The 24,663-nt window shown below is 40.5% G+C and overlaps 2 protein-coding genes across 2 annotated transcripts in view; both read left to right on the forward strand.

Moving 5' to 3' along the window:
- Positions 1-226: 226 nt before the first annotated feature.
- Positions 227-5,861, forward strand: LOC102462299 (P2Y purinoceptor 1-like). Its single transcript, XM_006111491.4, has 2 exons — positions 227-969; positions 3,822-5,861. Exons 1-2 carry the CDS (start codon positions 943-945, stop codon positions 4,800-4,802), a joined length of 1,008 nt encoding a protein of 335 aa, XP_006111553.1. The 5' UTR covers positions 227-942; the 3' UTR covers positions 4,803-5,861.
- A 12,287-nt stretch (positions 5,862-18,148) lies between these two features.
- Positions 18,149-24,663, forward strand: part of SLC17A6 (solute carrier family 17 member 6) — a 61,672-nt gene continuing 55,157 nt past the window's right edge. Inside the window, exons 1-3 of the mRNA XM_075927750.1 lie at positions 18,149-18,810; positions 21,706-21,958; positions 23,376-23,494. Coding sequence (XP_075783865.1) covers positions 18,725-18,810; positions 21,706-21,958; positions 23,376-23,494 — 458 coding nt within the window. The 5' untranslated portion in view covers positions 18,149-18,724. The remainder of the gene's footprint in view (positions 18,811-21,705; positions 21,959-23,375; positions 23,495-24,663) is intronic.

Genomic DNA, 24,663 nt, shown 5'->3' on the forward strand with positions numbered 1-24,663 from the left:
CAAGGTTGAGACTAGCAGAGTCTCTCTATGGGTTTGCTGGTGCGGCAGACAAGAAGACAGACAGTCCAAGACCCACCAAAGTATAACCCTTGGGGATACAATGATTCAGTGTTCCGGCTGTCCTGAGGTAAGTGTCACAGCTGGTGTTACACTTATTGCTGCCACAGTGATTATATTAGAGAGAGAGAGAGAGAGAGAGAGAGAGACCTTGGAGAACATCAAAATAACAGGAAATCTATTTTTTTGACACATAACAGAAGTGTTCAGTGCCAACGTCAACAGCTAATCATGTGAAGGGAATGACCTCAAAATTAAGTCACTTTGAATTTTTTGTTGATGATGTAGCTTCTCTGAAGGGGAAGGCTATTCAGAAAACACATGCAGCAAACAGTATGTGAGCAATGACGGGACACTGAGGTAGTGGATGAATTTGAAGTCAGCCAAGGCAGGTCTCTGCTTCAGGAATCAACAGGGTGTTTATTATCTCATGGCCAAGAGGAGTTTTTTAAATTCATACTACAGTCTGGCAGTAAATCACTTGTCTTCTACATGACATACGACAGAGGAGCCAATGTATTGGTAATGAACAGGAAGAACTGAAGTTCAGCATATACAAAAGGCTGCTTGTGGAGGGTGGTGGAGCTGTTTTTTGTTTTAGCAGCTATCAGCTGGAAGATATTAGAAGCAAGGCAGAATTTCGAACTATACAGAAAATCTATCTTGACTTGCTTTTGGCTTTGGGAAAAACACTTCAGATTTCCATCCTGTGTAATCAGACACCTGCCTATATATGGAACTCTCTTCCCTCCTCCTGTGCACACACAAAGCCATTGTATCTGTGAGATTATTCACACATCTAGCCTGTCAGGGAGCTAGGCAGTTACCTCAGTAAATGTGTACTGACAGGAGTTAACAGCTTTACAAAATAGTACAATATAAGGGATGAGGATGGTGAGAACAGCTGGCCAGGTAAGTTCTTGCCACATTTCTCTTACGTGGTGGCTGTCATATTCATGATTCCATATAAAGGTAAATGTATGAGGTTTCCTAACTTGGTGTTTAAGTACAATTTCTATTGGGCAGGCAGTCATGGGCATTTATGGGGCTTTATACTTAACTACTACAAAATGTATCAACAGTTGAGCACAAGAAATGAAGTAATGAAGTGACGCTGTCATCAAAGCACCACTTCCTTCATTCCTTTTAAATACAGGTTTTTAAAACTTATTTTAGATTCTCATTCTTGCAGTCCTGATACAGTTATTGTTGGTAAATCAATGAAAATAGAGCACAGGCCACAAAATACACAAGAAACGGGGGAAGGGAAAGCCTATTTCCTTCTTTAATATTGTACATTTAACACCAGTAAATCATTTATTATAATAACAACAACTAAAGTTTAGTTTCATTGTAGGGCAAGATTGTTGCATAATACTTTCCATGTCTTTAGACATTAAATAAACACAGATTCATTTGTGTCCCTGCAATTGTGTACCCCAAATCAAGGCTTCTAGATGGCTAAGTGAATCAAATGTTGAACAACTTATGACTGGATTGAATATTAGCTACTTAATCAATAGGACCAGAATGTGATGTTTGTAATTTATGCCAAAGGTACTTCCTGTGAAATCTGTGTGGCTACTTGTGGTTTAACGTATTTATCAACATGCATAAGGATATCAGAGTTTAGCCCAAGCCATTTGTGACTGAGGACTGATTTGAAGACTGTGGTATGAATTTGGATTCTCCTCTCACACAGGTATAACTCCTGATCTACTTCATTGAATTCAATGGAGTTACAGTCGAGTAAGAGGAGAATAAGGTTACAGATGATTTCTCTGGGACTGATCGCTCATTGATATGAACCATATATAGCTGGAATCCCCAGGGATTCTTTGCTATCTAAAAAGTGATAGTAACAGCAAGAAAAACAAAAGACCATCTAGAAAGATACATGCTGATGAAAAATATCTATAGCTAAAGTTTTGCTGATGGCTTTAATGTATAGCAGTGGACGATTATTCAGTATATTTTCAGTCTTGTTCTCTTCATTAACTATCTGCTGACCGTTTTCTCAAATTTATTTGCTATTCATAAGTGTCACTTCTGAGAATGCCTTTTGGTGTGTAGCTCTTTTCACAAGCAAATTGTTCATTATGAATATCTAGTACAGGCATGTCAAACAGGCCCCTGGAGGGCCGCATGTGGCCTGATCAAATTTTTGATACTACGTTTTGATAAAAGAATAAAGTGTGACCGGCACCGCAGTGACTGCTCACAACTGGCTGGGCCGCTCTGCATTGGGCATTCCAGCACGTGCTCATGGCCGGACGGCCACTCTGCACAGGAATCAAGCGCTTGTTCACAGCTGGCCACTGTGCTCACGCTGCCCCAGCACCTGAGGAAGAAATGTGTGGCAGTGGCGGAGGCTCTGGGACCCAGGCATTAGGTTGTGGGGGCTGGGAGTGCCTGGCTTTAGGGGAGAGGAGGGGAGTAGCATTGGGGGAGGGGCTGGTTCTGGGGGAGAGGGGAGGCATTAGGTTGGGGGGGTGGCTCTGGGGGAGGGGAGAGGCATTAGGTTAGGGGGGACTGGGAGTGCCTGGCTCTGGGGGAGGGATGAGGCATTGGATTAGAGCAGAGGGGGTATTGGGTTAGAATGGGGGTATGGGAGTGCCTGTCTCTGGGGGAGAAAAGGGGGATATTTTGTTAACATTTTGTTTATTTATTCCCAAATAAAATCACAAAATGTATATTAATTTTATATCAATAAATGTCATTTTTTTTGCAATTGCATGAATATTATATGTTTATGCAAAATCTCAAACTTACAAAGTATCTGAAATTTCCACAGAAGCCTGTTCTATTTGATTAACCACGGTCTATACTTGTTTTTATTTAAACAAAACAAGTTACGTATCATATAAAAAAAGTACCTTAAATATATATTTAAATTAAGAATTATTTTATATGGGCAAATAATTTTACATATCAAATTATTGTATTATATAAAAACAAGACCTGAAAAATTATAAAATATACCTAAAACATAATCTATATTAATAAATAATTATGACTTTCCGATAGAAGTACATTTTCTTTGGTGGCCCTGAAAGCTATCAGTTTTCATTTGTGCGGCCCTCAGTAGGCTTCAAGTTTGACATGCCTGGTCTAGTATATGAAATTCAAGGTTGATGACTAGATTTGAGTTGGCCTATGGGACACACACTGTGTTTTTGGACTCTGATTGGCTGAGCATAAATTCCAGAAACAGATTTTGGTGCAGGTATTCACATCTACAAATCAAAAACGTGCTTACCACAATTATGCTCAAATATTTGCTAAAAATTTGCTATTTCTGGGAACACTTCCACCAGCAGACTAGTTTGCTTGGAAGTTCACAGAAAACGAATGCAACATGGATATTAACATTATCAAAGTGAATTCATGGAAATGAATACTAATGAATGCTTCTCCCTTGGGGCCCACGCTAGCAGTGAAGAGTCAAAAGGACTGACTCATCTAGATAGCACTGGCTTAAGTCAGGATTAAGTCCACGGATGTCAGTGGAGTTACACTAGCGGACCTGATGAATCAGTCCTATAGCTACTATTATGAGTCTTGATCCAAAGCCCCTACAAATCAATTGGCGTCTCTATTGAGTTTGGTGGGTGGGGGATCACACCTATTCTGATTAATGTGTCATGATAAGACCCACGAGTGAAGATTCAGACATCTCATTTTGGTGGTGATGGGAGAAGAGCAGACTTGTCAGTTGATAATGTCGCACCTTGGTGAAATCAGTTTGTTTTGTATTTGGACAGAAAGCAGAGGCAGACTTTTGTGGAAGTGCTGTGAGCATCCTCGGCACCATCCAGAGAACACTCATCCCAGGAACCTTCCTCTTTATCCTGGTTGTGGGACTAACTTTGAATGTGTCTGTCATCTGGGTCCTTGTGTTCCGGGTGAAGCGCTGGAACAGGAGCACTGTTTTCCTCTGTAACTTGGTTTTGGCTGACATCACTTGGATCTTAACCCTCCCCTTCCTGATCTACTACCATCTCCATCAGCTGCACTGGATCTTTGGAGATGCTCTTTGTAAGATTACCAGGACAATTTACCATGTTTGCTATTACTGCAGCATCTACTTTGTCACTTGTCTGAGTGTGGATCGCTATTTGGCCATTGTGCATCCATTAAAGTCTTTGTGGTTGTTAAATAAACAACAGTCGCTACTGATTTGCCTCTCCATATGGGCAGTAACTAGCTTGGTCAGTGTGCCAATCTCCTATGTTGCCAGCACTCAGATATGCCCAGACAACAAAACTATCTGCTCTCTTTATGTATTTTCCAGCTGCACCTATATAACACTGCCCCTTTCCATGTGCTACACGGTTGCTGGTTGCTTGCTGCCTTTCACTGCTATTTGCTACTGTTACTGCAGCAGTGTCAGGACATTGCAAAAGACTGGCCTTCATCACTCTCAGAAAAGGGATAAGCTCACCAAGATCATGTACTCTGTTCTGATCATTTTTGCTCTCCTTTATTTTCCTTACCACCTGTCACGAAACACCTGCATCTTCTTTAGAGCACTGTGGTCCCATGCCAGTAGGTCTATTGAGCATGCAGATACTGTGTTCTTTGTAGAGATAGCAGTGTGTAGCCTTAATACTTGCATCAACCCTCTCTTCTGTTTCCTGGCAGGTGGGGATTTTCGAGACCAGGTTTGCAAAATAGCCTCCTCTTACTCTCACACCAGAATCTGGAGGACTCTGCAACAAAGGACCTCTGTGTATCCAGCATAATTCTATTCCTCCACAAAACTAGTTGTGTCAAGATGACAACTATGAGCAGAATTTTAGCCCCTTTATAGTCAATGGCAAAACTCTAATGACTTCAGTTGTCAGGAATTCCCACCTTGGAGATGTTTTGATCTCTCAAACTTGTAAGAAGCATTAACTGGGGCAATTTAATTCCAGATACGTGGGAGATGCTTATAAGCAATAAAATTATTTAGTCTAAAATTAGTGAAATAGCCTAGGTCTATTTCATTCAAAACGCTAAAAATTAATGAAGTGGTAAGGAGAGTTGGCTGGAAAATGAAACTAATGGGCTAAAATATTACCATTTCAGAAGGTTGAAAACGGATCCTTTTTTGGTCAAAATTGATCATGACACTTTAAGCAAATGTACCACTGAAAATGTTAACAAAATGACTACCATTGCACCTCCCAAAACCAGGACACTCTGGTCTGGCAACATCCAGGGTCTAGAAGCCTGGTCGCAGAAGGGATGGCAGCAGTGGATCTGGGGTCAGAGCTAGCAGCCCAGCTGCAAGCAGCAAGACTGGCAGCCCAGTGAGGCTGGCAGGAGGGGAGCCAGACAGCAGTCCAGTGTGGCCAGTTGTGGGGGGAAGCAGCTGGGGCTGAAGCAGAGCCAGTGGCAGGAAAAGGGTGGTGGGCAGGGGGTGCTGCTGGCAGAGGACCTCCCCTGGTCCTGCAAATGCCCTCGTTCCAGACCGGTCAGATCCATAGGGTGCCAGACCAGGGAGATCCAACTGTATTGACATTTTTCACTTACCAGAACCCTCGTTCTGATAAACAAATATGTTTGTTTATTGACTCTTTTTTTCCCATTTTTTGAAAATTTCAACATTTTCAATGCTTTTCATATTTTTCAAAGATGTTTTTAAGTATGTAATTTTAAAGGAAAAATTGTATACTGACAATTTTTCAAAAATGCTGTTTTGAAAAAAGTCCATCTTGTAACAAAAAGCTTCTCACTCAAAAAATAAAGTATCTTGGATTCAAGAAAACGTCTGCTTCTGGCAATGATTTCAAAGGGAATAGATGCTTGCATTACTTTTGCTCACCTGCGAAAGTAGAAAGTGCATTTTCCTCTTGCTGAGGCTTCTCAGTCCTCCACTTCCAATTCTACTTCACAAATTATTTACGATTTCTCCATTCTGGTTTCATTGCAGCTACCTGGATTTTCTCCCTGTGCTTTAGGGCCTACAGACAAAAATCAATAAATTGTGATAAGGTTACAAAACCTTTCAAAGATTATTCATTCCAAACATATTGTGGTGGATAACCATCACAGGCTATTTCACTTCTCTAAGGCTGTGTCTACAATGGCATGATTTTGCACAAATACTCTTTAACGCAAGAGTTCTTACGGTAAAGTATTTCCACAAGAGAGCGTCTACACTGGAATGTGCCTTTGCGCAAGAGGTGTGCTTTTGTGAAAGAGCATCCATGCCAGTGTGGACGCTCTCTTGCGCAAAAAAGTGCAGATGACCATTTTAGCCATTGAGCTTTCTCACGCAAGAAATTCATGTTGCCTGTTTACACTGGTCTCTTGCACAAGAACAGTTACACAAGAGGACCTATTCCTGAGCGGGAGCATCAGAGTTCTTGCGCAAGAAGCACTGATTTCACACATTAGAACATCAGTTTCTTGCGCAAGAACTCCCCGCCAGTGTAGACAGGCAGCATGTTTCTGAACAAAAGCGGCCGCTTTTCCACAAAATCATGCCAATGTAGACACATTGCACCCTTAGATCGAAATGAGCTACTCAATTTGAGCTATGCAAATTGCACAGCCTATTTCAAGTTCATTTTGAAATAGTTTATTTCAAATTTTGGCACTGTTTACACAGCGCCAAATTTTGAAATAGAGTGCTATTCCAAAACATCTCTTACTCCTTGCGGGATGAGGTTTACAGGGATGCCAAAATAGCATGCCCATTATTTCAAAATCTATTTGGAAATAGCGGGAGTGCTCAAAAGATGTGGAATAGATATTTTGGGATACTTCCAGTATTCCGAAACAGCACCGCAGTCTAGACATGGAGTAAAAGAACAGATACTGACACATTAGGAGATACTGGGTGTTCAGATGCAATCAGGAACTGAAAAGCTTAGTTTGCACTATTTTCCCTCCTCATCAGCAGAGACCAGAAAGGGCACGATTCTGATCTTCCTTCCAAAGGCATATTTCAATAGAATTATATCAAAATGAAAAGTTTTGCAAGTGAGATCAAAATCAGACCCCACTTTTAGCAATCCTTGTCAACCATTCATTATTCATTTTCATTTCATGTTAATGTATTACTTTACATCTTTCCATTCATTAAGTCTTGGAGAAGCGTGTGAAAAAGGCTAAAATCTCAGCTAATTGCATCCTTACTAAACTGGACACATTCATTAAGAATAAGGACTCACTTTCAGAAGTACTAAACACCCAGAGAGCTCACTCAGTACTTCTGAAATTCAGACCACAAAACTAACTCAAGACAACTTTTGCTTAAAGAGTGGCATTCACCCAAATGCAGGGTTACCACACCTGGCCTTTTGCACCACTTTGTTTCTTTACTATGAAGTGGAGCATAGATAGAATGGCCATTCATGGAGGTTTCTATCACAATATTTGCGAAAGAGAGGCTCCATAAAGTCATTCAGATAGCTTACCAGGAGCAGGCTAGAGAAAGAGACAGTGGATTGGCACTTCTGAGGATCCAGAGCCCCACATTCTGTTCATGGATTTCCAGACCTCACATCCCTGCAGAATTCCCTGCATAAATACTAATGCTCTCTAAGAAGATTCCATTACATATAAGGTAGTGCTTAGTTTCCTGTAGGTGAGTCCCTACAGAGAAATTTGCAGCCTTTCTTATAATTCCTTCCCTTCTGTGCCCCACCAAATCCAATGATTTTTCTCTCACTTGATGTACACTCCCATTACCATTCAGGATTTATGACTTATTCACCAAGCTTCTAGTCAAGGAGGACTGATGGGGGCTCTCTTTGGAGCCTTTTAATACTGCTGCTTAGCTGCACGGGGGTGGGGTGGCTTTTGAATAACAGGCGATTGATTTATTAAGCTTTCTGGAAAAGAACACTCAAGGCACAGTGAATGTGCGAAGCTAAGATGCCCATGCAGACTGAGACAGACTGCAGAGCTTGATACCTTAGGCGTAATGCTAACCAGATGTGAAGGTAGCTCTGGATGATTTATGGTGCACACTGATGATGAGGCATGCACCATGCAGAGGGTGATTAATATTCTTGTCATAAATCATAAAAAGTAGGCATCATGCTATGAAAATCTGTGGGAGCAATGAAACCAACTCAGTTTAGAGGGTGACATAATATTAGACTGTCTGGACCCATGGATTCAATAGAGAGCTTTAGCAGGATAAATGGCCTCCAGGGAATGCTGTTTCCATGAGCTACAAGGTGCCTCCCAGTAGAAGAGTGTGGATGTGAACACAACTGTGCAAACAGAAAGGATTTTTTAGAAAGTATTTGCATCTCAGTAATTCAGATTAGGAGTTTGTGGCTAATGAAGAATTTCAAATTAGTGCTCATAAAAAGCCAGAAGTCTGTTATTGGCATTATTCAAAATTCATGGACATCAATGTGAGCCTATGCTATTAATTCAGTGGATTTTGGACCCTTAGAAAGGAGCCAACAACCAAAAGTCACGGCTGTCTGACAACTTGCTCAGTGTGAAAGGAACTGGTGGTCTCCAATTTTTAGTAGACAAGTGCTGTGTCACAATTGTCTCGAATTGATACGAATCGTAGGAGGCTGAATCTTCTTCAGAAACACTGAATGGGCATGAAGACTGGGCTACTTTCTAAACTTCAAAGGTGGTGACATTATGTTGAGCATATTGCCTTACCACTGCCCATGCAGTCCCTGTTGAGGTGGATAAATTCAGACAGACAGGCTGCATTTGCAGGTCTGTTCATCTTGACACCTTCTGAAAAAGGGATTACATGCAAGTTTGAAAAGTTACCATGGGAGAAACTTAAGCAAAAGAACAAGAAAATAGCAACAATGTTTAACAAGTTACATGCTGCAGGAATTCATTATTCATCCAATGAACTCCCCCCACCCTCTTTATTGTGATCGCAGGACCTCTGGCAGGCAGCTGTAATGCTGCATTTGCAGAGCTCAGATGGTGCTCTCTCCTGTCTGTTTACACAGATCTCATGTTTGACCCCTGCTTTCATGTTGTTTAATGGACATTTTTCATGAGTAAGGCATGCTTAATATTTTGGAAATATCCCTTCTTTATTCCTGAGCAGGACTTTAGAACATCTAAAGTGAAATAGTTACTGAAGTATCTATGGTAGGTTTAGGATCAAAGCATAGGGACTTTGTGAGAAGTTTAGTTAGGAAAGGGTAGAAGACCACTTAGCAAAATGCATCATGTTCAGTAAAATGGCTAAATCTTTATATTGAGTCAAATCCTCAAATCCCTATTTGATTTTTTTTACAGAGGATGTAAACGAGCAGCCCAAGTAAACAGTTCAGGGTTTTGTTTTTTTAATTTTTAATCATGGCTATTTCTTAATCAGCTATGCAACTGTGGAAATTTGCATTTTAAATATGCAGTGCGAGATGTGTTGCCCCAAAGAGTTTTAATTCTCCACCTAAAAATTCAGACTTAGTAATTTTATATTGCAGGTTTCCTATAACCTGGGATATAAATGTATGGAACTTCATCTAGCAATGCTGGTGGCAATGGGAGTAGGACTCGGGCCATACTTTTTCTGAAAGGAGCGTACATTGCTCTGTGATACACCATGCCAAACATGGGGAATAGTACTTTCTTCCTAATTTGTCATCTAATTGCACATAGCTAATTGCATTTGAAGCCACAGCTTTCTCTAACAAAGCCAAAATACTCCTCCACGCCACAGCAGGGTCTCTTCCAACATGTAACAAGAATGTTTGGGTATAAAAGATGTCAAATTAGTATTATATGATGAAAAGAAATGAGATGAACCACATGCCCAGCATCTGTATAGTCTGTTCCCTGAGACATTTGGAAATTAACTCTGTGTTCAGGAGATGCCAATGTTTCTAGTTACACAAGATCACTTCAGGATCCCAGGTATTTCAAAAGTAATGGAAAGCAGGAGGGTGCAGTGTTTCAGCCTCAAACTAATAAGTGTTGGACACCCCGATCCCTTGTTCCTATGAACACAGCACAGACGTCAATGTGCTCATTAGCAGTGTCCTAAAATAAAGCATACATTTTCCTGCCATTTTTAATGATGTACTGTTTAAATGTTCCCAGAGGGAAAACAGACACACCCTAGGTATTGAACAAAGCTACATCAACACAGTCATTCTACTGCACAGGCTCACTCTGAACATTTTAAAATCCTAAGCTCTCCTATATGGTTTGTGGTAAGAGAAAGGATATTTATTCTCATGTTTACTTTGAAAAATATGGACTCTTTCCCCAAAGAAAATGCCAACCATCATTTAGCTCTTTAAATATTTATCATGAAACAAAAGCCAAAAATCTTTGTTGTTTGTAGGCAATGAGAGATGTGTTTCAAAAGGTAACAGATTATCAAGACCTGAGACAAACAACAACTAGAGCTGGTTTGGGTATTTTCGTATGGTTGTGATAATGAGAAAAATGAAATAGGAAATTTCCTCAGAAAATTAATAGCCATGACAAGATTTTTGCCAACTTAGACAGGTCTTGTAAAAAATTCTGCAAGAGCGCTGTATCTGTTCACACAGAAGAGTTACACAATAGACAGGAATGACTCATTAAGACTCAAAGTTTTTCATTAACATCTCTGCTCACTAATCCAGATTTTCTAAAAAACCTTTATTTGAGCATCGCCATAGATATGAAACCCCTCCAAAATGGATATTATAGTGTTGGGGCTTTTTTATGCTAAAGAGATATTTTTAGAACGGGTGGGTCAGGAAGACAAGGACCCAAAAATGGCTTTTTAAACAGCATTAAGGCAACAAAGCAACAAAAGAATTGGGCACCATCCTTCTAGAGGGGCTGGGCTGGATTCTTATTTACACAAAGATGCTTTTAAACAGCTGTAGTAATGTTAAAATGCATTAAGGCAGCATAAATTATTTTTACATTCACTTTAAACCCCACCTTTACACTTGAAGAGTGGTGAAAAGTATTCTTATTTACTGTAAGGCTAAGCCATGCTTGTCTGTTGTTTGAGAGCAATTAAAGGGTGTTATTAAAACAAAAACAAAAATAGGCTAGATTAGATATAATAAGGTAAAACAGGATCTAGGCAAGTTATTTAAATATCTCATAACAGCATTAATAAATGAACACATGTTAACACCACTGTACTTGACCAGATTTCAATGTAGGTAATTATTTATCATTAAGGTCCACACACCTAAACTTTTGTGCAGTGTTCCAATGCACTGCTAAAATGGTTGCTATTTCACTCAGAGGTAGTTGCACTTCTATATAACTGTTTGCTAAAGATCTTTGGGATCCTTTGATATTAAATTTTGGATCAGAACAAGAATGCAAAATATTGATGTTGCTGTGATAGCCAGAAACAAGTTAAGCATGCATATTTAGTCCTATGGCATGAATAAAGTTTATGACACCAAATTTTTCTATGACAAAGCAGATAAGCGACAGGTGTTATAATGCAGTGTTGCTTTGTTTGGCACTTTAACTGGGCTTTGGCAATTGTTGATGGTTTCTGATAGACCGCTAGATACCAAACAAAATATTCTATGTTAAACTAGTTGGGAAAAAATGAATCTAGAACCTCCTAGTGTAGCTAGAAAATTTAAAACTGCAGAGCAATCAAATACGCTATCCTAAAATCAAACTCTCTGTGTTCAGGCTGAAATACCATACACTCTTACATACAGTAAAAAACAAACAAACAAAAAGCCCCATTTATATTGCATTGTATTATTCACTTCCACCACCAGAGGGAACCAGCAATGCCTTCAACCAAATAAAGCATGCCCTTGATTCTGATTTGTCAAATTAACTTTTAAATTAACCCAGAATCAGACTCTGACATTATAATCAAACCTGAAAACTAGAGTGCTTTAAAACAGAAGCATACCCTTTCAATGAATGCCCTGGATTAGTGCAATAATTTAATTTTTCTCTTTCTTCTTATTAGAATTATTAATGTTATCCCTTTGCCAAGCAAATGCAATGACATGGGAGTGGAAGGAGGGAAGAGAGGGCTTTGTAGTGAGTCAGTTTCTCATTGGAAGAGAAAACGGTGACTAAGGAGTCTAAGAATATTTCCTAATTTAATTTATTCGGTTCACTTTGAACAGAGTTTGCCAGCAGAGCTACACGCAGAGGATTCTTCTTGCCAAGACTGCACAATCCATCCCTGTGCCAGATCCCTGTTAGATCCTGGATCTGTGTGCGTGTGTCTTTTCTTCTGCCCTAGCTGTTCCTGTGCTCTCACCCTAAAGCCCCAGGGTTGTATTTGCAATAAGCATAGGCTAAATCAGAGTAGATCCAAGCATTAACTTTCTTTCTGTCTGACTGCTTAGGAACTGTTCAGACTAGTTCAGCTAAAACCACATTCAGGAGATTCACAAGAGGAGAATACTTACAGGGGCTTTGAAACTAGAATGTAGGTGGCTTTTCAGTGCTATAATGGAATAATATATTCCAAAGTATGGCATAATCAGAGACATTTTTTATTTGCTTTAGGGGAACTTCCAGCTACCCAAATGAGATCAGGGTCCCATTATGCTAGATGCTTTGCAGACACACTAGAAGACACTATCCTGTCCTTGAATACTTCACAATTTAATAAACCGTGTGTGTATGTATATATCTTACAGAAACTCTCAACATAATTCCTCAGTAGCCTTTTGGGTGGGACTGGCACCTTGCACCTCACTCCAGGATAAAGCAAGTCTCAGTTATAGGAGACAGGCAAAATCATCAAGGAAGCCACATTAACCAAGCTACAACTACATGCTGCATTGGCTGAGTTTCAGCACACCACAGAGACCTCAGTCATGGATGACCTCCCAGCACAATGGGTCGAGGCCACAGAATTGACCATTGATTAGGTGCTACGAATCAGGCCTTCAAGTCATAACTGAATTAGTCATAGGCTGTTTTAAATTCTGCCGAGGACCAGCCCAGCACAGACCTTGGTGGATAGAATAGCATAAAGATGAGTTAAAGCCATCTTTGTGTCTCATTTTCTTAGCAGTGGCTAAGAATCTGCCACAGGATCCATTTAATGAGTAACCTACTAACAAAACTATATTATAAATCAGTGGTTCTTGACACAATGTACACATGCAGCTGGTAGCCCAGTCAGCACATAGCTGTAGTCCAGATGACCTTCTCATGGCCATACATCAGTATATATATTGTGTGGGTGTGGGCCACATGAACATAGAAATCTGTGAGAACTGCAGTGATAAAAAAGGTTGAGAATCACTGTTATAAATGCACAGGAAATAGATGGCTATTGGTTTAATGAGCTATTGTTTCCTCCAGACACAGTCTCCCTTCCATCAATTTCTCTGCCTTCACACTTCCAATATGGCCTGAGTTCTTTCCAAGAGAGATTACGGTTCTTTACATCTCTTTGGGCTATTATAGTTCCCCAGTTAACCAAAGGAGGTTAACTGTACCATTCTTAAGGTGAAATCCTAGCTTTACTGAAGTTAATGAACAAACTGACTTCAAAGGAGCCAGAATTTCATCCTTAATCAGTGAGCCTTGCTTGCAGGATGTTAGGAATCATTAAAAAAGAGATAGAGAAAAAGACGGAGAATATCTTATTGCCCTTATATAAATCCATGCTACGCCCACATCTGGAATACTGTGTACAGATGTGGTCTCCTCATCTCAAAAAAGATATACTGGCATTAGAAAAGGTTCAGAGAAAGGCAACTAAAATGATTAGGGGTTTGGAATGGGTCCCATATGAGGAGAGATTAAAGAGACTGGAACTTTTCAGCTTGGAAAAGAGAAGACTAAGGGGAGATATGATAGAGATATATAAATCCTGAGTGGTGTGGAGAAAGTGAATAAGTAAAAGTTATTTATTTGTTCCCATAATAGGGAACTAGGGGCCACCAATGAAACTAATGGGCCGCAGGTTTAAAACAAATAAAAGGAAGTTCTTCACACAGCACATAGTCAATCTGTGGAACTCCTTGCCTGAGGAAGTTGCGAAGGCTAGGACTATAATAGGGTTTAAAAGAGAACTAGACAAATTCATGGAGGTTAAGTCCATAAATGGCTATTAGCCAGTATGGGTAAGGAATGGTGTCCCTAGCCTCTGTTTGTCAGAAGGTGGAGATGGATGGCAGGAGAGAGATCGCTTGATCATTACCTGTTAGATTCACTCCCTCTGGGACACCTAGCATTGGCCACTGTTGGCAGACAGGGTACTGGGCTGGATGGACCTTTGGTCTAACCCTATATGGACATTCTTATGTTAGCATCATTTCTAAATTGATTTCTGAATTGCTGAATTTGTAAGGGATAAACAACTCTGAACATCACAGAACTGTACTTTATATTATGCTATTTTATTGAAACTTAGATTTTCAAAACCACCAAGGGGGATCTGGATATCTCAGGCTGAATATGAATGTGTGCATAAAAGGGCAGGTCTTTTAAATATCTTAAATGTACATCAACAAAGTTGCAGTTTTGTGGATAGATTCCATCATACAGTACCACTCCACTGGTGGATCTGTATGCATGTCACATAATAAGAAAAGCCAATACATTTTGTAATGAGTGATGTAGCAAAAGCAAGGTTGCAGGCAATCTCTAGAGCAGGTGTTCTCAAACTTTCTGGACTGCAGCCCAACACATTCAATGCAAACTTTTCCACGGACCACCAGTCAACCACACATTATGACAAAATGGGTCCAGGAGGGGCATGGGGGTGCGAGATCTGGGTGGGAGGAAGGGTGCAGGATCGGGCTGGAGCATGTGTGGGTCTGGTTGAGAGGTTGGGTGTAGGAGCGGGGGGGGGGGGGGGGGTGTGTGCAAAGTCTCAGTGGAGGGAGGTATGAGGAAGAGGGGGGCATTTATTTGGCTCTGTGACCCCTGCCACTCCCAGGCAGCTCCCCTTGCTGCTCCTATTGAATGGAATTCCAGCCAATGGGAGCAGCAGGGAAAACCTCCAGGTGAGCAGTTCCCTGCACTGCCATTCCTCTACCTGCTGGGGGAAGGATAGGGACAGTGGCAGTGCATGGAGCTGCTTCCTCCCTCCCCCCCCCTTGAGCTGGATCTGGTCCACGAGGCTCAGGGCTTCCCTCAGCCCACAGAGGGAAGCTGGCACTGGTGTTCCAACCTCATGAGTGGGACAGTGGAGTGCCAGCATGGGCTCCCTTCTGGAGGATGGTTAAGTCCCAAGTCTAGGGGCTACCTGCAAGATGGTTGCCAACCACACATTGAGAACCACTGCTCCAGAGGGAAAAAAATATTTAAATTAATAAAAAAATCCGTTTAGTTCACTTATACACACACTACAGATACGTAATACAGTGCCATGTATATTAGAGACAGAACTAAATTTAGCAAGCTGATTCAGACACCTAGTCAGAGACTTATATTATCAGGATGATTTTTATACATCTCTAGATACTATTTTGATGAGTACTATTAAAAAACCTCAAGGCTCCATGGCTAATAATATGACACACTGAGCTTTGAAAAATATAATCATGAACTTTCAGCTTCTATTTCACTTAATTCATTAAGAATACAATCAGCCAGAAGACATCAGGGAGAATATGCAGTACATGGGCCATTTCAGGCATCCAAACCTGCAGTCTTCAGTCAGGAAAAAAAAAAAACTTCCATTGACAGTTAATGGGAATACTGCCTGAACAAAGTATGCAAGATCAATCATAGATAGAGCTGTCTGCAGTCAATCCCACAAGAAAAACTTCAGGAATGTTTAGCCCGCTGGAGTCACACATCATCCCACAATTGTACAATAGCTTCTTTGAGAAGAGAGTGTTTTTACTGGGTTGTTTGAGGAATATGTAATTACTTTCAACCAATGTGCTTTCAGAACTGAAGTTGAAACAATTAGTAGAACTTTCAATGGGAAATGACTCAGGAAACTACTAATATAGTATACACTAGACATAGTGTACCCAATTCAGAAATACCAATGCAACTATGGATGGTAGCATTTTAACTTGTCAGGGTTGATTGTTAGAGTCTATCTTTATATAATTAAGAAATAGTTCTTTTTTTTTTTTTTTTTTTTTTTTTGTGGTCAATGAAAGAGCACATGAAGCCTCTAAAGCTATTCTTGGGGGGTGTTAGGCTGAATACAGATTGACATTATTAATTATTATTTAGTTCTCCCAAACCAGTAAGCACTCTTTATTGAATGAGAATTGGTAATAGCAGTATAATAGCCATGATAAGGAATGAAATTTGGGCTCAGAGCACATCCATAGTAAGTAGATTCAGAAAAGCACACTCTTAATTTAAGGTATGTGCTTAATGCTTTCCTGAATAGGGAAATCATTTTTGAATCTGAGTCTAGAACATTTCCCCATTACTGACTGAATTATTTTCCATCCCTTCTGTTTCCTGGAAATTTCTAATAATTAGGTTGTCTTAAATATCTGCAATTGTAAACTGAAACAATGAAGAAACAAGACCCAATGGTCAGATGCAATTATAAAAATTATGGATGGCAATATGGACTCTAATAAATCCTAAAGTTCCTTTCAACAAGTTAAAGGTGAGGTATAAAGAAGACTGTATGATGAAACGTGTGCTGAAGACTAGATCCAGTACTTAGCATGCTGTCTAAAGCACATGAGTGGGAGTAAGCATTTTGTTTTAGAAGCATATAGTTTAAATCTACTTTCTTTTGTGGTACTTTATGGTGCTTTCACATCTTTGAAATAGATCTACAATCTGGAAGCTACTATCACTGGAGTGTTATAAGAATTATCTATGATTTGAACATGCACTGCTGATGTAAAATACCATTGTCCATCCACCAGGGGGCAACATTAGCAAAAAATTTTAAATGATCTAGATTTTTTAAAAATAATATTGTGGTAGGGCTATATTTTAGCAGGAAATTATTCTTTCACCTTCATTTTTAAAATATTTGATTTATATAAACTTTTGTTAGAAAGAAAGTAAGTAAGTGAAAGAGGTTGGAAGAGCATAAAATTATTAATTTCCTTTTTTCTGTTGAATAGATATTGTAATAGAAACTCTCAGGTGGATTTAATATTGGAAAAAGGCCCAACATAAATGCGGTAATGATGATTTAGAAATAAACATTACCTTTAACATGCACAAGCATCCACTAGGTGATTGAAATTGATAAATGACTACTTCTGTTTGCAGTGGGCCTGTGCAAACTGGAAGCTTGTCTCTTTCACTAAGAGAAGTTGGGCCAGTAAAAGATATTACCTTGCCTACATTGTCTTTCTACCCAATTGTGAAAAGATATGAAAACCAAACTCTCAGAATATATGCTGATCACTCAAGTGGTGAAAAAATACATCTTAAAGTTGTATTATTGCATTATTACTACAATGTCATAAAAGGGCAGGACACAAAGGTATAAAATGGCACAAGTATAAAAGTAAAAAACCATGTAGATGTCTAATCTGTACACCTACATTATGATAATATATTAGAGACTTATAACTATAGACCCAGAAATAAAATAAAATCTTAGACAGATTCAGTCTATGTAGATACAACTGTGAGATTAGTTGTATGCGGTATTAATATTACAATATATTTTGCCACTGGGGCCCTGGTTCCCCACAGCGCTATCTTGAGCGAGCTGATCACGTCCTTTATTTACATCAACAGCATCACTGACTGAAGTGCAATAGCCTCTGCACCATGCAGCAAACTCCCTGGCAATGCTCTGGAGTCCTTGCTCTGAACAACAGGGTCAGGCTATGCGTCAGAAAAGGGAGGGAGGGAGGGAGGGAAGGGGAGAACGCGACGCGAGAGTCCAAAAGTAAATTGACAGCGTCTCATAAACTCCAGTTTCTCTGCCCGTGCTCTGGAAAACCTGGAAGGGGACGATGACACCGCTCCTTTCCGGTTTCCATGGCAGCCACTCGTAACCCCCCCTGCAATGAATCCGCCCAGTTCCCCATGAAAGTTGGCAGCCCGCGGAGCTCCCGGTTGCGCTCTCCCTGGTGCTGAGAACGCGGAGCGACCAGAGGCAGCGGCGCTGTCCGTGGTGCTGAAATCTCCCCGGCGCGCGCTGGCGCAAGAAAGGGCGCGGAGCAGATTAGACGCTCCGGCCCCCCAGCGCGCGAACTCCCAGCCGACGCTGTGCGCGCTGCACCTGGGGGGGGGGGGGGGGGGGGGAGAAGCTGCCGAGGACTTGCGCACGGTGACGAAGCGCTGGGGCTGCTGTTGTCCGAGCGCTGCCTTGGAACGTAGCCCTCAGGTTCTCGCGGGCTGGCACGTGCTGGGCAGTGGGAACTTTTGACTTCTCCTTTGGAATGGTAGAATTAGATGCCTCCCCCGCACCTCTCCACCCCTACAGGTTAGGGAAACGTTCAGCAGAAAACCGGGATTTATTTTAAACCCTGGACCATCTTCTCCTCCAAGTAGAGCCACCCCCCTTCCCAAATCAGCCATGGCACTGCCTCCACCTTCTGCCAATGACTCCTGCACTTCCGAAAAGACTTTCTAATTGTAGCTCCCAACTCTGTTCTAGTAGGAAATCCGTGGGTTGCATGCAGCGGTCTCTCTCTCTTTCTCTCTCTTCCTCACACACACAACACACACACACACACACACTCCCTTTATCTGGAGACGCACCAATAGTCATTTAATGGGGGGAAAGTTAGAGATTAAACCAATATGAGCGATCATCGCTGTTCATAGCAGTGCCCTGCTCAACACAGAGTAGAGCCCAGTGCAAACCTCTGCAGGAATGGAGCCGGTAAAACAAAGGATTTTGACCCCCGGCAAGGAGGGACTGAAGAATTTTGCGGGGAAATCGCTCGGTCAGCTCTACAGGTAAGAAAGGGCTCTTTCAAGGGGCTGGATTTCTTATTGTAAAGAATGGGAGTCTTCCCTCAGCCTAACATTGCTGGATAAATTTGAGGACTGTATACGCTATTTGTGTACGTTTGGTTGAGGATAGATTCATAGCTATTGATAGATTTTCTTGATTTATCGGGATTCTACAAACTAACGCTCTGCCATTACGCACCAATGGCACCAAAATAACTTTTGTAATCGTCTTGTGGAGGGTGTTTTAAAATCTGGCTTAAGAGATCCTCTCCCCATCTTTCTACCCCAGACATTTGATCTCAGTTTAAAACCAGAATCCACACTCCTGTATTTGTATTTCAGTTCAATGCAGGACACCAGTACGATCCTTTTCATTTTCCTTATAGAAACAAAATCCTAGGCAATCATTCCTGATTTCGATTAACCGACTCCCTGGTGCAACCGCCCGTCAACGGAAGAAAAACAGAAAAATGCATAAATAATTGATAACCGACCGATCTCTCTCTCTCTCTGAAGCTAGGATAAATATATCGAGAGAAATGCCTTCAATTATTTATCCGTCTGCATAGAAAAGGATCGATTTCTTTTGTAGAAAATGCACAACCGCAATAGACGAAATACGAAAGTTAATCTAGCAATAAGGAGTTGACTGTCTTTCCATCGTCTGCAGGTCTGCATATAGAAAGATATATGCAACCACACACCTGAATCGCATTGACACGAAATTTGAACCCTCCATTCCTCGAATGTAGCCACATAAACGGCCTTGTGAAAATCTGGCGACTTTGGTGACCCCAAAATATGTTTTTACGAGAAAACGATCAAATAAAAAATATCGCTTGAATAGGTTTTCGGACATTTTCCTTTAAAACAAGCTAACCCATTCTCCCCAATGTTATTAGATTTTCTGAATAAAGCAAAATGCGGGGATTGTTTTCATACCTACAGTGGATGTTGTTTTTCTCCACCTATGCGGCAATATTGTACACAGGCACCGTATTGTTCCAACAATAATGTCACCTGATTTACAACTTCCCATGCAATTTTGATAGAAAGGAAATATGAACGAAATCATCAAGGTCAAATTATGCATTTTATATGAATAGAAACTAGTACAGTCGGAGTCTTGAAACATATAGTTATTTTACCACCAGCTCACATAAATTTAATGTTTTAAAACGGACTGAAAAATATAAAATACCTGAAAAATAGAGTATATTAATATGGGCCTCTCGAATACCATGGGAAATGTGTTTTGTTCTCTACGAATTTAACTACAATAATCGAGTTCAGCCATAAATATTCTTTAATAGATATGAAAATAAACCTGCCTCTCTCGATGCAGTCTAGGACTCTAGGTCACTTCTCAACCAGGTTTTTTTTTAAATTATCTAAGTAAGACACTCTTTGATCTTCCAAGGATTTAATTAATATTCCATCAGGACTAACCACACTATAGATAGTCAACCTATAATTGTCTATCCGTAATTTTAAAGTGGAAATTATCAGTTTATTATATCCCAAGATCTTTGCTTTATTCCAAGAAGTATCAAATCAATTCTGTGCGAAAGCTGTGCTCAGATTTTATCATTTAAATGAATCTGTTTTTAAAATATAAAATATACTGTTATATTTTAATTGCATTTTAAGAGGATGGGGATCTTGCAATCTTCCCTCAAGTGAGTAAACCTTCCCCCGATGAGTAAGAAGAGCAAATTCAAATAAGTACGTGCTGCAGGGCATGGCCCATACTTTCGTTATACATCATGTGGATAACGTTTTGGATCTTATCCTGCCAATCGTTATTCACCCATTACTCAGGGGAATTGACCTCGGTTGAATTACTCACCTGCGGAGAATTGTTCACGTGAGCAAGGATTGGTAGGTTTGGGGAGCAAGGCTCTAACAAAATGGAATGTTTTGATGCAGTTTTCAAATAACCTGTTCTTCAGGGGGATGCATTTCTGAGTAGTTATTTTGCCCTTCATTGAACTTTACTGATAATCAGCAACCTGGGAAATATTTTCTCGATAAATCAGCCCATTTTTCCTCAAAAAAACCCATATTAAGACTTCTCTGCCATATAAAAATAAAATGCACGTACATGTTTTGAAACCTACTTTGTGGGTGCGAATGCCAGCATAGATTCGTTATATCAAAACGTGTACACATTAAAGTACTAATTTTTCTTGAGATATTTACATATAAAACGCTGGGAGCTTCGATTTAATATTTTGCTAAATGTGGAGACCGAAAGCAACGTATAAAAACAGATCTAGACTAATCTAGTTGATGATCACGGTGCAGGTTATTCTTTGCAAATCTAAACAGTTGATGATCACAGTGCAGGTTAAGCTTTGCAAATTCAAGACGTTAGTATTGCCAGGCATTGAGTCAGATGCAGATGGATATTTCTCAAACACTGGCATGTTTCGTTCAAATGTCCAGGACAGCCATTTTGCAGATCTGGAATCAACAGAAATAATAGCTTATCTTTGCAACATTTTTATGCTCCACAAGTAGGATGCATTGTAGAATTCATTCACCTGATATTTATAATGTAATCACAATAGAGTTAAACCTCCAAGATCATTTTTTAGCTCCCAACAATCCCCTTTGAACTCCACAACATGGCGCCTCTGCAGTTGTTGCAGCATATGTCTTCTTAACGCAGCCTACATATTTAACAAGGGGTCTTTAATGCTAGATGAACAATCATTTTCTGTTGCTCCTCCCTCTTTGGGGAGGAGGTGAATAATTATGAATCCCACAGGTCGCTGCTAACAGAACAACTGTTGGGTGGTTTTTTTTAGTCATAGTGACTTTGTCATTCAAGTGACCTATCCGGGAGAGTTGGCTTCAAGTCTCTTGCTTGTCTTTCTCCCTTGTGTTGGGCAGAGTCCTTGAGAAGAAACAGAAACCTGGGGACAACATCGAACTGACAGAGGATGGGAAACCCCTGGAAGTGCCCGAGAAGAAAGCCCCAATGTGTGACTGTACCTGCTTTGGGCTCCCCCGGAGGTACATTATTGCCATCATGAGTGGACTGGGATTCTGCATCTCTTTTGGAATCCGCTGTAACTTGGGAGTAGCCATCGTGGATATGGTCAATAACAGCACCATACACCAAGGAGGAAAAATTATTAAAGAGGTGGGAATCACTCCCCTTTAGTCCCTACACGAGTATAGACCATTATATCCTCAGGGGAGAGCAATAACATAGACTAAAGAATGAATAGAATAATTAAGACCCCTTTGGACTTTATTATATTTCCAATCATTCTACTAGATAACAATAATAATTAATAATACAATCTAGACGGTTTCCTCCTTCTTCTATCATCTGCTAGTTTCTGGGTAGGAGAATCCTACACTGAACTGCAACACAACCAACCTCGTATTATATTTGAACAGAAACAACAATGGTTAGCGTGAGATCAAAATGTGTGTGTGTTGGGGGAGGAGGAAATAAAAGATCGATTATGTCCATTTTGTTATATTGCTTTCACTCACCAAGAAGTCATTCCGTGGCACAAGTGTTTGTGGGCAGATATTTTGCTTTTATACCCAACTTTTGAGACCTTAATCACTTAGTAAACTAAATGCACGTAATACAGAACATCAGAACTCACACACTACTGCAATAGCGGCTGCACAATTCTCCAAAGGAAATGGAGTTGTTTGTTGTGGACCGTTTGGAAATATCAGATGCATGACTTTTGGTTAACAAAACACAAACTCTTTGAAAGCAATCTATTGCCCAGTGAGAAAACATTTTTCATTGTGAAGGGGCGTAGCCATTTGTATATAACATGTACACAAAAATAAGACTAATCTAAGATATAGAAAGGTATATCATATATAAAATATATTTGTGAATATACAAATATGCATGTGTACATACCGCGAGATAAACAGATGTCTGGATACCCTGAGAGGGCGGTTTTCGATTCCCCTGTGTGTGTGTATATATACACACACGCACGCAAATTCAGTGATTCACTTATAATGAGCCAAATATTTTCCCTCAAAATACTGCTCATTTTCCTCATTCCCATGTCTGTGAGTTTATCTGGGATGTATGCAGCAGGCGCCCTGTCTCTGTCTAGACTAGAGAGAGATGTACTAAAACGGGCAGTTAGTGAGTGTGTATGTATAAAGCGAGAGAGTCAGAGAAAGCCTTTTCCCTTCCCACTCCCCAACCTTCCCTAGACTTGCCGGTCTTTCTCTAGGAGATTCAAGGGAATCTTTGGTTCCAAACGTCACATGTTTTAGGGTTCATACTAGCGATTACGAGATATAAATCCTGTGCCTCCTCTCCCCTCCAGCACCGGTACAAGATTCTTGTAGGTATTGTACGACATGTGTTCTGCAGACCAGTTTTAAAGCGACTCGATGATCATTTCTATATCTGACCGGCGAATAAATGGGCATGTTCAACGTTAATCGAAATCCCGCAAATATATTGCTTAGTGTTAAGCTATTATCAATGCGTGCTTTAGCGTGGCCTGCTTTTACATACTGCCTGTTTTCTTTCTCCCCCGTCTCCTTGCGGTTCCACCTGGAAGAAAGCGAAGTTTAATTGGGATCCTGAAACAGTTGGCATGATCCATGGCTCTTTTTTCTGGGGATATATAATCACTCAAATCCCGGGGGGATATATCGCATCCAGACTAGCGGCTAACAGGTAATGACGATCTGCTTCCACTGTACGTACACAGAAACATGTATATTACACATCGGATTGCTGTGGTTAGGCGTTGACTCTGAAAACAGCCAGTCTAATTGCAGGCGCTTTTATAGAAAAGGCAGACGAAGCAGGGGGTCTGATTCGTTAGTGCTCTTCTGCTGATGGTTTCCTACAAGGGTCATCTGTTGAATGCGGAGTAAAGGAAGCTTCCCTCTCTTCTCTCGGCTGTTGGACACCGAGGGGCAATAGCAGACGGGTTCTTTCCTTCGCGAAAACTCGACTCACAGGAACCTTCTGTAGACCAGACCCAATGTGTTAGACTCTGCTTCGCTGCATCAGCAACCTAATACAACTCCAGCGTAACAAATTGGCCCCTGCCAGCATTTGTAGCTGGCACTGCAGTATAGTGAGGCAATCGTTTATACAGCCAGGAATTGTTATTTAACTCAAGTCACATGGGCGCGTCTCTGTAACGGCATATTGCTGAAAAGCATGGGGGTACGGCAATGCGTCAGTGTTTCTTTGCTTTGTAGCTCTGGAAATAATAATCATAAAATCATTTGAAAGGGCCAGAAACAAACATTTAACATCCATGAAAATGAATCGGGCGATCGTTATATTTTATCGCCATTACAATTATTTTGTGAATTTATATGGCTTTTGTGTTTGTTTCTTGTCCTTTAGAAGGTATATTAAAACCAAGTTGCTATTATTTTACTTTGCTCTGTTCCCTATGTCACTAAAATTAACACCAGAGAATTTTTCAAGGTTGAAAGGACGCTTGAATCTCTTTATGTATTTAGACGCGATCTTCTTTATAAAGAACAGGGGAAAATAGCAGATATCAGTAGTTATTAATTGACACTGAACTGAATATAATCCATTCTGAATAAAATGGAAGAAAAACATGTTTCAATGAGCTTTGTACAATGAAAAGGAAGTGCAGATGGCGCAGGTTCTTAAAGATTCGTTTCTATGGAGTCTGGCAATATTTCAAGCACCCAGAGTGTGATTCCACCTGTTAATTAGATCCACTGAGTATTCAAGACACAGGAGGGATTCATACCCATCCTTATTGCCACAGACTCATCATCTGGAGAGGTAGGAAAGGTCCTAGTGCCACTCTTCTTGAGAGATGGACTAGTTACAAATGAATATTGAAAAGG

This window comes from Pelodiscus sinensis, chromosome 4 (assembly GCF_049634645.1).
Source record: "Pelodiscus sinensis isolate JC-2024 chromosome 4, ASM4963464v1, whole genome shotgun sequence".
Lineage (NCBI taxonomy): Eukaryota > Metazoa > Chordata > Testudines > Trionychidae > Pelodiscus > Pelodiscus sinensis.

Bases quoted from the DNA above. Each gene is read 5' to 3' on its own strand.
- LOC102462299 (XM_006111491.4), top strand. From the start codon at position 943: ATGAGGATGGTGAGAACAGCTGGCCAG. The intron at 970-3,821 runs GTAAGTTCTTGC...GTATTTGGACAG, and splicing joins TGGTGAGAACAGCTGGCCAG to AAAGCAGAGGCAGACTTTTG.